Source organism: Erinaceus europaeus, chromosome 9 (genome assembly GCF_950295315.1).
Source record: "Erinaceus europaeus chromosome 9, mEriEur2.1, whole genome shotgun sequence".
NCBI classification, from domain to species: Eukaryota; Metazoa; Chordata; class Mammalia; order Eulipotyphla; family Erinaceidae; genus Erinaceus; species Erinaceus europaeus.
In genome coordinates, this window is record NC_080170.1 from 43,617,827 (window position 1) to 43,633,246 (window position 15,420).

General features: G+C 37.7%; 1 protein-coding gene across 7 annotated transcripts in view; it reads left to right on the forward strand.

Annotated features, from left to right (window-relative positions):
* CEP350 (centrosomal protein 350) overlaps positions 1-15,420 on the forward strand; it is a 148,187-nt gene that overhangs the window by 80,793 nt on the left and 51,974 nt on the right. For all 7 annotated transcript variants that reach the window (XM_060197768.1, XM_060197772.1, XM_060197770.1 and 4 more), the window contains 6 exons: positions 6,730-6,956; positions 7,688-7,851; positions 9,977-10,087; positions 11,116-11,256; positions 12,759-12,895; positions 13,830-13,952. In XM_060197768.1, coding sequence (XP_060053751.1) covers positions 6,730-6,956; positions 7,688-7,851; positions 9,977-10,087; positions 11,116-11,256; positions 12,759-12,895; positions 13,830-13,952 — 903 coding nt within the window. The remainder of the gene's footprint in view (positions 1-6,729; positions 6,957-7,687; positions 7,852-9,976; positions 10,088-11,115; positions 11,257-12,758; positions 12,896-13,829; positions 13,953-15,420) is intronic.

A 15,420-nucleotide genomic window follows, 5' to 3' on the forward strand; every position in this document is an offset into this window, starting at 1 on the left:
GACACCTGCAAACCTGCTTCACTGCCTGTGAAGCGACTCCCCTGCAGGTCGGGAGCCGGGGTTCGAACCGGGATCCTTATGCCGATCCTTGTGCTTTGCGCCACCTATGCTTAACCCGCTGCGCTACAGCCCGACTCCCTTTAATTATTAATTTTTAAAGTAGTTTTATTTATTTATTATTGGATAGGGATAGAGAGAACTTGAGAAAGGAGGGGGGCATTGGCAGGAAAGAGAGAGAGACACCTGCAGCTCTGCTTCACAATTTGTGACTCTTTCTCTCTGCAGGTGGGGACCAGGAGCTTGAACCTGGGTCCCTGTGCACTGTAATATGAGCATTTAACCATGTGTATCACCTCCTGGCCCCATAGCTCTTGTCTTCATACTTTAGAATATGATTTGTTATCTTTGACCTAAACTCTTAGAACCTCTCCCTCAGTAATTGTTTTCCATTTTAAATGTCATTGCCACAGTTTTCTGACTCAATCTTTAATCAAACAACTACTCTTCTTAGGGTACTATGGGGAACTCAAGTTATACCATAGATCAATTCTCACAACTTAATTGTATTTGAAGTATTTTCACAAAGCTACTAAAAAGTACCTCACTTTCTATGTCTGCCTATTTTGCTTCTCATATGTGTACTTATACTCTTTTGACACAGCTATTTAGTATATTTTAGTTTCCTTTTTTTTTTTTTGCCACTGAACATCTCTTTCTTGCTTATTTTAGTAGACCACGTAAGGAGATTTTGAAGTCTCTTTATATTGATTATGTAGCTTTCAGACTCTGGGCTTTTTCCTTATCTTGAAAGTCATACATTATGCTTACAAATAACCTTTTCTTTTTTTAAAGCTTTTTTTTTAAATACATATTTATTCCCTTTTGTTGCCCTTGTTCTTTTATTGATGTTGTCGTTGGACAGGACAGAGAGAAATGGAGAGAGGAGGGGAAGACAGAGAGGAGGAGAGAAAGATAGACACCTGTAGACCTGCTTCACTGCTTGTGAAGCGACTCCCCTGCAGGTGGGGAGCCGGGGGCTCAAACCGGGATCCTTACGCCAATTCTTGCGCTTTGCACCACCTGCACTTAACCCGCTGCGCTACCGCCTGACTCCCCTTATTCTTTTTTTAAAAATTGATTTAATAATGATCAACAAGACTGTAGGCTAAGAAGGGTACAAATCTGCGTTTTAATTTCTCTAATACAAATGCTTAGGAATAGGGTGGCTGAGCTATGTGTTCATGTTTGTAAAAATCACTCAATTGTTTTCAAAGTGATGTGCAATTTTACATTTCAGCCTGCACTGTATTAGAGGTATAGTTGCTCTACATCCTTGCCAGCACTTACTATTGTTAAATTGAAATATATCAATAGCAGAACATCCTAATAGATATGCTACGGTATTTTCTTGTAGTTTAATTTTTTTCCAATTATATTACACCAAGGAACTAATGATGCTGTATATTTTCCCACGTGTCTACTTTCTACTTGTATGCTCTTGGTGAAGCCTCTGTTTAAATTTTTTGCCTACTTTCATTGGGTTGTTATTTATTTTTATTTATTCCCTTTTATTGCCCTTGTTTTTTTTTATTGTTGTTGTAGTTATTGTTGTAGTTACAGATGTCGTCATTGGATAGGACAGAGAGAAATGGAGAGAGGAGGGGAAGACAGAGAGGAGGAAAGACACCTGAAGACCTGCTTCACCGCCTGTGAAGTGACTCCCTTGCAGGTGGGGAGCCCAGGGCTTGAACCGGGATCCTTTCGCTGGTCCTTGCACTTTGTGCCACGTGCACTTAAACCTGTTGCGCTACTGCCCCACTCCTGGGTTGTTATTTTTTAAATGTTGTGTCTTAAAAATTCTTTACATATTATGAGTTCAAGATCTTTGCTGAGTATGTGGTTTGCAAACATTTCCATTAAATCCATAGCTTGTCTCTCTCCCCTCCTAACCAGAGCATAGGCTTTTAATTTTGCTAAAATCCAATCTATAAAATTTTCTTTCATAGATCATGGTTTTTTAATTTATTTTTATTTATAAAAAGGAAACATTGACAAAACCATAGGATAAGAGGAGTACAGCTCCACACAATTCCCACCACCTGAACTTCCTGTCCCCTTCCCTCCCTTGATAGCTTCCCTATTCTTCATCCCTGTGGGAGTATGGATCCAGGGTCATTATGGGGTACAGAAGGTGGAAGGTCTGGCTTCTGTAATTGCTTCTCTGCTGGATATGGGGATAGGCAGGTTGATACATACTCCCAGCCTATTTCTGTCTTTCCCTTGTTGAGCAGGGCTTTGGAGAGGTGGGGGTCCAGTGTACATTGGTGAGGTCGTCTGCCTGGCATCATTGTAACATCTGCAACTTGGTGTCTTAAAAAGCATTAAGATATAAAGCAAAACAGATTGTTTAATAACCAGGAACCTAGAGGTAAGAATATAGCAGATGAGATTTGGGGTCTCCATTTTGGAAAAGCTGGTAGGTCTATTCTAGGTGACATTTTTTCTTTTAAAATCATGTTCTTGCTAGAGAAATATATAATGATTCTAATGCTTTTATATTGGAAGTAACCTATCCATAATATCATCATGGTCATATTTTAAGTTGAATTTTAATTTCTTCATTATTGATGCTAAAATTCAGAAAACTGGAGGTTGGGCAGTAGAGCAGTGTGGGTTAAGCGCACATGGTGAGAAATGCAAAGGACCTGCATAAGGATCCGAGTTTGAGCCCCCAGTTCCCCACCTGCAGGGGTTCACTTCACGGGCGGTGAAGCAGGTCTGCAGGTGTCTATCTTTCTCTCCCTCTCTGTTTTCCCTTCCTCTCTCGATTTTTCTCTGTTCTATCCAGCAACAACAACAGCAATATAGCAACAATAAAAATAACAGCAACAACAAGGGCAACAACAGTGGCAACAAAAATGGGAAAAATGGCCTCCAGGAGCAATGGATTTGTAGTGTAGGCACTGAGCCCCAGCAATAGCCCTGAGGGCAAAAAAAAAAAAAATCAGAAAACTATTTATTAAGAGATACTCTGGTATCACGTATTTTATAGGCATGATTCACAGAGTTAAGTAATTCTAAAGTCAAATTGTTGATTAATCATGAACATAAAGGCTGGAGTAGTGCAGATGAAGAGTTGGCATCTCCGTTTTTTTTTTTTTTTAATTCCCTTTTGTTGCCCTTGTTGTTTTATTGTTGTAGTTATTATTGTTGTTGTCGTTGTTGGATAGGACAGAGAGAAATGGAGAGAGGAGGGGAAGACAGAGAGGAGGAGAAAAAGATAGACACCTGCAGACCTGCTTCACCGCCTGTGAAGCGACTCCCCTGCAGGTCGGGAGCCGGGGTTCGAACCTGGATCCTTATGCCAGTCCTTGTGCTTTGCGCCACCTGTGCTTAACCCGCTGCGCTACAGCCTGACTCCCGGCATCTCCGTTTTGTAGATAGCTAGTAGGCATATTTTAGTTATATTCCAAAGGGCCTGTGGCTATACTAGTTTTTTTTTTTTTCTTTTTTTTCCGCTGAACCTGAAATCTGATATACAGGAGGATCCAAGTTATTGTCTGTGGAGATGATGTCATGGCTGGAAACAGGACCAGAAAGCTGGACCAGGGAAGAGAGTTAGCTCCCAAATATGGGAAAGGGTTATAAATTTTGTTGACTGTAAACCCCATCAGTTTGATGTGATATGGGGCCCATAATTTAGTTTAATGAGCCTATGTTACTTCTGCATCCCTGTAGATCTGAACTCACATTCTGTGGTAATGAGTAGGAACGTTCCAAGCTGCCCCAATATCAGAACCCATCTTCCTCAGGTGTAAGCATAGAGTATGTTGTCCAGCCTCCCTTCGGAGGATGCCACCTCCCCTTTTTTAATAGCTTAATATCATTAGAAAGAACCTTTTGGGGAACCTTCTGGTGGTAGTGCAGTGGATTAAGCACACGTGGCGCAAAGTGCAAGGACCTGCGTAAGGATCCTGGTTCCAGCTCTCGGCTCCCCACCTGCAGGGGAGTCGCTTCACGGGCGGTAAAGCAGGTCTGCAGGTGCCTATCTTTCTCTTTCCCTCTCTCTCTTCCCCTCCTCTCTCCATTTCTCTCTGTCCTATCCAACGATATCAATAACAACAACAATAATAACTACAACAATAAAACAACAAGGGCAACAAAAGGGATAATAAATAAATAAAAGAAACTTTTGGAAATGCTAGCCTAGGTGAATGTTCTATATAAATTCAGCTTGTAAAACTGTAAGGAGGAATTCACAGTATCTGATAGTTTATTGGAATTCTTTCCTAGTGTTAATTCTGGAACTTACAGGTTCCTCAAGCATGAAAGTCTGGTATGCGTCAGGTGACCTCACCTATGTGTCCTGGAACTCTACCTCCTTAGAGCCCTACCCCACTATGGAAGGGTACAGACAGGCTAGGGGTGTGGATCGACTTGCCATTGCTCATTTCCAGTGGAGAAGCAATTACAGAAGCTAGACTTCCAACCTTCAGTGCCCCATAGAGATCTTTGGTTCATAATCCCAGAGAGATAAAGAATAGGTAATTTTCCAATGGAGGGGGCGGGATATGGCACACTGGTGGTGGGAATTATAAATTGTACCCCTGTTACTCCACAATCTTGTCGATCATTATTAAATCACCAATTATAAATAAAAGAGAAGCTGAAAAATGAGAGAGAAAAAAGAAAGTCTGATATGCAACTACTATATGTCTTCCTGACCTATGATGATTATTTTTATATGCTATGAATGAGATTGCCAGACTGTTAAAAACTTAATAAAAAGTTAGCAGTCAAAAAATAATTGGAAAAGGCTGAAAAAAAAGTTAGCAGTCATTGTAAACAAATTAGTGTCTCTCAAGATTACAGTTATTAAAAATGTTTACATGCCGGTATAAGACACATTTTTTACTTTAAAAAATTTTTTAAAATTTATTTATGTATTTATTTTCTTTTTTTGTTGCCCTTGTTGTCTAACATTGTTGTGGTTATTGATGTCGTTGTTGTTGGATAGGACAGAGAGAAATGGAGAGAGGAGGGGAAGACAGAGAGGGGGAGAGAAAGACAGACACCTGCAGACCTGCTTCACCGCTTGTGCGACTTTGCTGCAGGTGGGGACCTAGGGGCTCGAACTGGAATCCTTATGCCAGTCCTTGTGCTTTGCACCATGTACGCTTAACCTGCTGTGCCACTGCCCGACTCCTGCATTTTTTACTTTTGAAAGGTATTGTTTAATTAAAGCTAAAGGGAAATTTTGTTTTGTTTTACTAAGTATTTTTTTGTTGCGGGAATAAGATTGTTGCCATACGGATATAGTCATATACTTTTACATCTCCTCCAAATAGGTGCCAGCACACCTTACCCAACCTTAAGTTGGCATCTCCACCGTAGGACAACTGGGTCATACACACTCTCTTACCTCTTTATCTTTGAATCCTTGGATTTGCTGAAATGGATCAGTTTATTAATGCTTTACCCTATATTTTCCCCTTTAAGAACATTTTTATTATGATTATGCTACTAAAAGGCAACTGTGCTAACATATGTTATAGATTCTTTGAATAATGTATCCATAAATAATATTGTATAACATTACTTGTTATGACAGAAAGAAAAACTTTTAATGAGTTTAGTTTCTCAAAGTGAGGCAAGACGTGTGCCTTGTGCTGAATTAAATGCCTTAACAGTTGTTTCTGTCAAATTTCTGTGAGTGGTAGAAAGTTAAATATATAATATTTTACACCAGAACCATAATGTAATCATTTAAAAATACTTCATTTTTCATATTCTTTCCCTTTTTTGATGACTGAAAATTAGCTAGTCAAAGTTTTAGCTGACAAGTAAGAGGTCTGATTTTTTAAAATCCTTTTTAATACTTTATTTGTAACAAAAAGAAAAGTATCTGACATTCAGATGTTTGCTAAACATTTTTAGAAAGTTCAGGAAGAATTGCAACTTTAAGACATGGGCATATACAAGTGAAGTTTTTAGAAGTAGAGATTTTTTACTTTGCTTTGACATGGGGTTAGAGCAATGACAAATGTTTTTTTGCTATTCTTCATTATTAGTACAAATGGTATTTTGTTTGGTTTTACAAACTTTAAGGTATTTTTATAAGATAGGCTTGATCCTTCTACATATATATGGCTATATAATTTTATTGCTATACAAGATCTAAGTATTTTAGAGGATTTTGCTTCGTGCTCCAGTGAGTGATTCATGATGTAAGTACATTATAGATGAAAGTTAAGTTCTAATATAATCAGAAAGTTCCTCTTCTATGTTATGTTAGGCAAGGTTTGTTCCTAACTTGTTCATTATTGCAGATCTAGCCATTAGAAGGATACTTACAATCATTCACTTAGTATAGTGACTGCCTGAATCACAGCTTTTCTTTTCTTTTAAAATCTTTTTATTTAATTATTTTTTTAATTATTGGATAGAGATAAGGAGAAATTACAAGGGTCAGGGAAGATAGAGAGGGAGAGAGACAGAGAGACACCTGCAGCAGTGCTTCACTATTTGTGAAGCTTTCCCCCTGCAGGTGGGTACCAAGGGCTTGAACCTCGGTCTTTTTGCACTGTAATGTTTATGCTTAACCAAGTGCACTACCACTTGGTTCTGAATCACAGCTTTTCAACTAATGCTGATGAAAGTAGTGCAGGCTGTTCTTATAAATTGTTTAACTGATTGAAGTCACCTTCCTTTTCTAATATTTTTATAAAGCAAAAATTCCAGTGTCTCATTAGACAAGGGAAGATCTCAGAAGACTCCAACTTCTCCCCTGTCCCCAAGTTCCCAGAAGTTATTGCAGTTTGACCTTCCAGGATCTTCATTAGAAAGATCTAAATCCTCAGTGACAGTGTCTCCAACCACAACAGGATTTAAGTCTAATGCTGCTTTCACTGATCTCCCTGTCAGCAGAACAGCTTCAGAGAAGGCTTCAACACCAGGCAAGTAAATCCATGCAGTTGTAATTTAAGAGATAGCTAGTTTTTTCTTGACAATTGATCTTTTCAGTTGAACCATATAAAACTGTTATTTCAGGTGAATGTGATTACTTTATGAACTATTAAACAAAAAAATGTGCAGGACGTAACCTACTGTTAATTACAAAAAAAATTTTTTTTAATGTTCTAGAAGATAAATATTGGAAAGAGATATTTAATATGGTTATTTTCCTATCTCGCTGGCTTTCAAATGCATCTAATAATGTATCCTATATATGTACTTCTCCTAAGTGTTCATAGATATGTACATATGTTTTGGTACATGAGTGTGCAAGCATATACAAATAACTAACTACTAAATACATTGTATGTATAATTATGGTGAAGAGTAGAATTAGATTTTTCAGAGATAACAATATAGTACTATATACATGTTGATTTTCAATGATTTACATCTGTGAATTATATAAGGCATAATGTGATGTTACTTAAAAATACATGTACATACACAGAGGCTATTTTTTTAAAAAAATCAAGAAAAATCAGTGAGCTTCAAAATGTGGAGTTAATTGTAATAAATACATGTAGTATTTAGCCAGAACAGACAAGCCAACAAGTTGCTATCTCTCCTGCCTAGTAGAGCACATTTGTTTTGATTTTTTAAATGAGAAAGAAAAATTGAAGCCCAAAATGTAATTTCTTATACACTTTCACACAATTTTTATGATTTCCAGGTACTAAGCGATTTTCTCCTGCTGGTCTCCAGCATCGAATGACAGCAGAACTCAGTTATTTGAGTGCCATCGAGGAGTCTGTGCGCCAGTTGTCAGATGTGGAAAGAGTTAGAGGCATTTCACTTGCTCAGCAGGAGAGTGTGTCTCTGGCTCAGATCATAAAGGTATCTGTGGAGTTTTCTTTGCCTGTGTGTGTGTTTCTTTGTTTCATTATTTAAAATAGTTCTAATGATACTAACATAAATGGTGTTTTTTTTTCAATTTTATTTTTTTAGTTATTCACCAAAATAAGCATGTGTTTTATTCATAGTGTCCCACATTTTGGGAGGAGTTAATTATTCTTGACTCCTCCCCAAAATTACAGTAGTGTTATCCAGTCATTATATCAACAAAATCCTCCACAGACATTTCCAAATGTTGTCTGCTGGTGAGTAAAAGAGGACTGATAGAACTTTAAAAAAAAAAAAAGTTATGTCTTTACCACTCCAGGCTAAGTTTTAAGTAAAAAGAGAGAAAGATAACACAGCCCTGAAGTGTAGGGGTGTATGCAGGGCTCAAACATGTATTAAACTCTTGGCACGGAAGGCACCTTAGTCAAGTAATCTATCTTACCCTGATGGGACTTAAAAAAAAAAAAATCACTGAATTGAGGAAATAGTTCTATTGCAATGGCCATTTTTACCTGGAAATCCAAAAAACATGAGACTTTCTACCATTTTAGGGATATATTATAGTGCTCTAGGTTTCCACATGTGGGTAGAGCATTTTATGACCTTATGTGCTACCTTCCTACCTTTAGAGAACCCTTATTTTTAGCATTCTTCCAAAAGAAATGAAAATATAGATAGCATAATGGTTATGCAAAAAAAAGACTCTCATGCCTGAGGCTCCAAAATCCCAGGTTCAGTCCCTCATACCACCATAAGCCAGAGCTGAGCAGTGTTCTGGTAAAATAAACAAATAAACAAATAAATAAATACACAGCATAATGGTTATACAAAAAAGACTCTCATGCCTGAGGCTCCAAAATCCCAGGTTCAATCCCTCACACCAGTATAAGCCAGAGCTAAGCAGTGTTCTGGTAAAATAAATAAATAAATACGTAGCATAATGATTATGCAAAAAAGACTCTTATGCCTGAGGCTCCAAAATCCCAGGTTCAATCCCTCATACCACCATAAGCCAGAGCTGAGCAGTGTTCTGGTAAAATAAATAAATGAACACATAAATAAATATATAAATACTTAAATAAATGGTCCTGATGGAGAGGAGACCTTTGAGGAGGAAGGCACCCAATATTTTTATGAAATTGCTCCTTCAATAAAAACAGAAGAATTGTAAAATTTTGAGACATGAAACATTATCCTTATTTGTACACATTGGGCATATTTTTCATCTCTTCCAGAGTTAGGTACTGTAGATTTTGTTTTCAAATAGCAATTCAAATTTTTAATTGCTTCCTGCTTTCAGTTTTTAGTTTTCTAGATCTAGAAAAAAATTATTACAGTGAGGAAATACTGTTTTATAAGACTGTTGTTATCACAGGGGTTCAGTTTCACATCTCTGCAAAACAAGTGACAGAATAACTCTCCCACCACCAGATGTCATTTTCTTCCCATAGGGCACTGGGTCAGCAACCCCCAGGGCCTCTCTTTCCCATTTGACTCCATAGGACTGCTGAAACAGACCACAGTTTATGTTTCACCCTTTATATTTCCTTCCTTGTAAATCCCTTTTATGAGTGAAGTCATCTGATATTTGTCCTGGAAATTTTTTTATTACTGCATTATTTTCCATATAGTAAATGGACACTAAATATTTTGATAATAAATGGATAAATGGGTGCCATCTGTCCTAGTTACTGTATTTTAAAAAAATATTTATTTATATTTATTTTTCCCTTTTTGTTGCCCTTGTTGTTTTCTATTGTAGTTATTATTTGTTATTGATGTCATCATTGTTAGATAGGACGGAGAGAAATGGAGAAAGGAGGGGAAGACGGGGAGAGAAGGAGAGACACCTGCAGACCTGCTTCACCACCAGTGAAGCGACTCCCCTGCAGGTGGGGAGCGGGAGGCTCGAACCGGGATCCTTATGCCGGTCCTTGCATTTTGCTCCACCTGTGCTTAACCCACTGCGCTACCACCAACTCCCTAGTTACTGTATTTTTTTTCAGGCTCTAATTGGTTGCTTCAAAATATTTGTGTTAGGCAATAACACTATATTTAATTTAGTCCCCTATTAAAGATTTTAATATCTTAAGAGTTAATTAGGCTTTTTGTTATAAAGGCACAGCAGCAACGCCATGAAAGAGACTTGGCCCTTTTGAAATTGAAAGCTGAACAGGAGGCACTGGAGTGTCAGCGACAATTAGAAGAAACTCGAAACAAAGCTGCTCAGGTAACTTATTTTGCAGCAGGTCGTGGAGTTCTCTCTTTCTCTCTCTCTCTCTCTCTCTCTCTCTCTCTCTCACACACACACACACACACTCACACACACACACACACACACACACTGTGTTCTTGTAAATATATAATTTTACTACTTTGGGCCATTTCTCCCCTGTGTTGCTGGGGCTTGAAACTCAGTCATATCCATGGCAGTGCTGCCATTCTACCAAGTTACGTCTCTCTCTCTCTCTCTCTCTCTCTGTCCCTGGTACTGGTTCTTTAAATCTTAATTTGCATCTCTGAAATAAATTACTTTTGTATTCTCTTAATTTCTTTTTTTTTAAAAGATTTAAAAAATTTTTTTTTTATATTTATTTTATTTATTTATTCCTTTTTGTTGCCCTTGTTGTTTTATTGTTGTAGTTATTATTGTTGTTGTCGTTGTTGGATAGGACAGAGAGAAATGGAGAGAGGAGGGGAAGACAGAGAGGGGGAGAGAAAGATAGACACCTGCAGACCTGCTTCACCGCCTGTGAAGCGACTCCCCTGCAGGTGGGGAGCCAGGGTTTGAACCGGGATCCTTATGCCGGTCCTTGTGCTTTACGCCACCTGCGCTTAGCCTGCTGCGCTACAGTCCGACTCCCACCAACAATGATTTTAAGATACGAAATTCAGTAAATGGGGAAATGGCTCGGTTTAGAGATCTCAGGTTTGTGCCCCGACACTGTATATGCCAGAACCAAGCAGTATTCTCATCACTCTCTCATAAAAATAAAAATAAAAAAGTCCAGGAAATCCAGATTGTATTGAAGTGTTTTTGTTTCTTTTCTTTTTGGTTTTTTGTTTGTTTTGCTATTTTTATTTTTTAATAAAACTGCTTAATTCTGGCTTATGGTGGTGCAGGGATTGAACCTGAGACTTTGGAGCCATTTAGTAAGCTCTTTGATCCATGAAGAGAATTTATAAATTAAAGCTAGTTTTGGATGGGGAGAGACTGAGACACAACAAATTTTATTTCTACCCCCTTTGATTTTATAGGCCCATGCAGAATCGCTGCAGCAGGTAGTTAAATCACAACGGGAAGTTACTGATGTCCTGCAGGAAACTACTTATAAAATAGCTGCACAGCAAACTGAGACTGCTCGCCTCACCACAGATGCAGCACGCCAAATCTGTGAGGTAAGAGCCACTGAGAAACCTCTTCAAACCATTCCATTTCAATTTGAGTTATTTTGACCTTAGCAATAACAGTATTTTAACATCTGGCAAACACAAATTTTAGGTTAAACACTTCGGGTTAAAAACATCCTATTACACTAAAAGGCACCATTTATGGCAGTATATATTATGCATGTGACTGATAAAGAAACAGAAAAAATATAGAGATGATCTCTAAATTACTTCCCTTGGGTAAACTTCTAAAGAAACATTGATTTTATTGATATCTTCATTTACAGCAAAATGCACTCCTTTTGATAGTTTGATGAGTTTTGATAAGTATATAATTATATACATTTATTTCTATATCTTATCTGCCAATCTGTGTATCCCTATAAACCCTATGATGTCAAGAAATAAAATTATCATATTTCATGGTAGTCAAAAAATGCACTTGGCCTATGTGGTTAATTGCATGGTTACAGTGCTCAAGGACCTGGATTCAAGCCTCTAGTCTCTACCTGTGAGTGGAGAAGTTTCACAAGCAGTGATCAGTGCTGTAAATGTCTCTCTCTCTCTATTTTTCTCTCTTCTCTCTCTGTATCTCTCTACTGTATCCTTCCTTAATAAATAAATAAAATAAAGGGATAAGCCCACCTGCAGGGGAAAGCTTAAGCAGTAAAGCTGTGCTGCAGGTCTCCTCTCTATTTCTCTCTTTCTTTCCTTCTCTCCTTCCTCCTGTATCCTTGATTTCTCTGTGTTTCTATCCAATAAATAAATAAGTAAATAATTTCAGAATTTTTTACTTGGTCTCAAGAAACCACTTCTTCTTCTTCTAGCGTTTGCCAAGAAACCACTGATCTACTTTTTATGAAAATGTTTCATGTTTACCTTGAATGATGTCAGTTAGTATCTTTTTAAAAACCTTTTATTTATTTATTATTGGATACAGATAGAAATTCAGATGGGAATGGGATTTTAAAAGGGACAGAGACAGAGACACCTGCAGCCCTGCTTTACCACTCATGAAGTTTTTACCCTTCAGGTGGGGACCAGGGGCTTGAACCTGGGTCCTTGCATACTGTAGTGTGTGTGCATAACCAGATGTGCCACTGCTTGGCCCCCTGTCACTATCTTTTACTGTATCAAGGACAATGTCAAGAAATGTCTCAGACCAGGGAAAATGTACTTTATTCACATTGTTAGTCAGAAGAGACTTAGAAAGTAGTACTGCTTCTTAAAGATTTAACATTTGGTTGTGCATGGCTTACTATATAACTTGAAGGTTTTTAGTATAATTCATAGAGTGTTGTAGCTCAGTGAAACCTTAGAAATCATATGATCCAGTTACTTATTTTATAAGAAAACTGTTGAGACTTTAGAGTCTAAATGACTGACTGTTAATGTTCACTAATTTTCTCTCAGTCTATGATCTTTTCTATACACTATGTTCCCTCTCAATTCTCTTGTGAAGTTATTGTTTTTACATCTACTTTTGACCTGTTGTATGTGTTCGTATTTAGATGGCAGAGTTGACTCGAACGCATATCTCAGGCGCCATCACTGCTTCAGGAGCTCCCCTAGCAACACTGTATGACCACCATCGGCAACAGACTTCAGACTTTGTGAAACAACTAAGGACCAGAGCTGAAACAGATAGGTTAATATTTAGTTATTCAGAAATATTATAATAGTATTAATTATGTCCCCAGCACTATTATAGGCACTGAAAAGATAACTGTGTGTATGATCTGGTGGGGAAGATAGACATAAGATAGATAATCATTTAAATGAATGAACACTTACAAACAGAGATAAGTGTTAATTAAAGAAAGGGCGTATGTCTGAAATAGGTAATGCAGGAATTTTAATAATGTGTGGGTGCAAGGAAATCAGAGGTTTTCCTGAGTTAAGTAAAGCTTATTGGGGGTCGGCTGATAGTGCAGTGGGTTAAGCGCAGGTGGCACAAAGCGCAAGGACTGGCATAAGGATCCCGGTTCGAGCCTCCAGCTCCCCACCTGCATGAGAGGTTGCTTCACAAGTGGTGAAGCAGGTCTGTAGGTATCTGATCTTTCTCTCCCCCTCTCTGTCTTCACCATCTCTCTCAATTTCACTCTGTCCTACCCAACAACAACGAAGTCAGTAACAATAATAATAACCACAACAATGATAAAAAAACAGGGCAACAAAAGGGGAAAAAAATAGCCTCCAGGATCAGTGGATTCCTGGTGCAGGCACCAAGCCCCAGCAATAACCCTGGAAGAAAAAAAAAGTAAAGCTTATTGTGAGAACTAGTAAATTAAAAAGTAATCAGGTATATTATGGAGGTAAATACATGTAAAAATAGTTTTGTTTGTCTTTTGTTTTGTTTAATAGAGCAGTGCTCAGCTCTGGCTTATGGTGGTGCTGGATATTGAACCTAGGACATATGATTGAGTGTGTTATATGCTAAAATGCCATTCTTTTTGTTCTTCATATCAATTATTTCATAATTTCTAGCCATTGACATTATCTCACTAGTATTAAGTGGTATCTAGATCTTATTAGACACATTAAATGTTTCAACAGGTTTTTTTTTTAATTATTATTTTTAGGAAAAGTCATTCTGTTTCACTCTCTCAGAGTAAAGAAGAGACCATTGACTCAAAGCATCAGAAGTATTCCCCTTCATATGATAGTTACTCCGAGTCCTCCAGGTGCAAGAATCATGATCGAAGGTAAAAAAAAAAAAAAAGTTTGATTAAGCAATATGATGAAAGACCTAGATATTGTTTTGACTAAAATGCATATGTGTGCTCCCAGGATCTCATACATACAATGCATGCACTTTGCCACTGAAGTGTATGCCTGCTTTGACTTTTTTTTTTTTTTTTTTTGCCACCAGGCTTATGGCGGGGACTCAGTTCCAGCACTATGAATGTACCACTCCTAGCAGTCATTTTTTCCCCTTCTTTCTTCTTCTTAGTCTTTTTTTTCCCCTTCTTTCTATTTTATTTGACAGGACAGAGAGAAATTGAGAGGGGAGGAAAAGGGAGGGGATATGAAAAGGGAGAGAAAGACACCTACAGACCTGCTTCACTACTTGTGAAGTGTCCTCCTTGCAGGTGGGGAATGGGGACTCAAACCTGGATCCTTGCACTTGGTGATATGTGCACTTAACTGGGTATACCACCGCACACCCCCACCCCTGCTTTGGCTTCTTAATATTATTTATTTAATAGGAAAAGTATCTTCTTTCAAAGTTCTGACTTCTCCCATTTGATTAACTGGTTTATAAATATGCTGTGCCATGAAATAGCTGCCTTAAGATTCTGTATTGTATAAACATTGTATATGTTGTGTCTCAGACATTTTTCAAAGGTGATGCTGAACTTATTCATGAAGTAATAGAGCATTAAACAGAAAGGTAAAGAAGGGTATACCAGAAGAGAAAGAAGCATATTCAGAGAATCTCAAAGCCTGGTTTATGATTGGCTCCATATATGTTGAATGAATAAATTTAAGAATAACAGAATAAGGGAAGATCACCATCTTTATTTCTGATTTAGATAAATATTATAAGAATAATTCAGAGTTTCCAGATTTCACTTACCCAGATTATCATAATGTTAACATTTTACTACATATACTTTAGTGAGTGGAGCCATTATTATTTTTATTATCATCATCATCATCATCATCATCTTTATTTATTTGATAGAGATAGCCAGAAATGGAAGGGAGAAATAGAAAGAGTGACAGAGACACCACTTGCAAAGCTTTCCCTCTGCAAGTGGGGACCAGGAGCTTGAACCCATACATTCAACCAGGAATGCCACCACCTCGCCGCATGAGTGGAGCTTTTAAAGAAAAAGAAGTTGACACCATTAGTGTTGTAGAAGTATGAACTATCTACTGGATTTGGCAAATAGAAGTTGAGATAGACTTAATATGAATTGTTCCAATAGAGTAGGAAAGTTGGGTAGAGTAGTTGGGACAAACTTATATTGTGAGAAATCATGATACTAATTAATAGTAAGGAAGTGGACTGGAGAGCAGCATGGTGGTTATGCAAAAGGCTTTCATACTTCAGGCTTTGAGATCCCAGGTTCAAACCCCAACACCACCAAGCCAGAGATGAATAGAGTTCTGGTCTTTTTCTCTTTGTCTTTCTCTCTGTACCTCTCATTAAAATAAATATGTTTT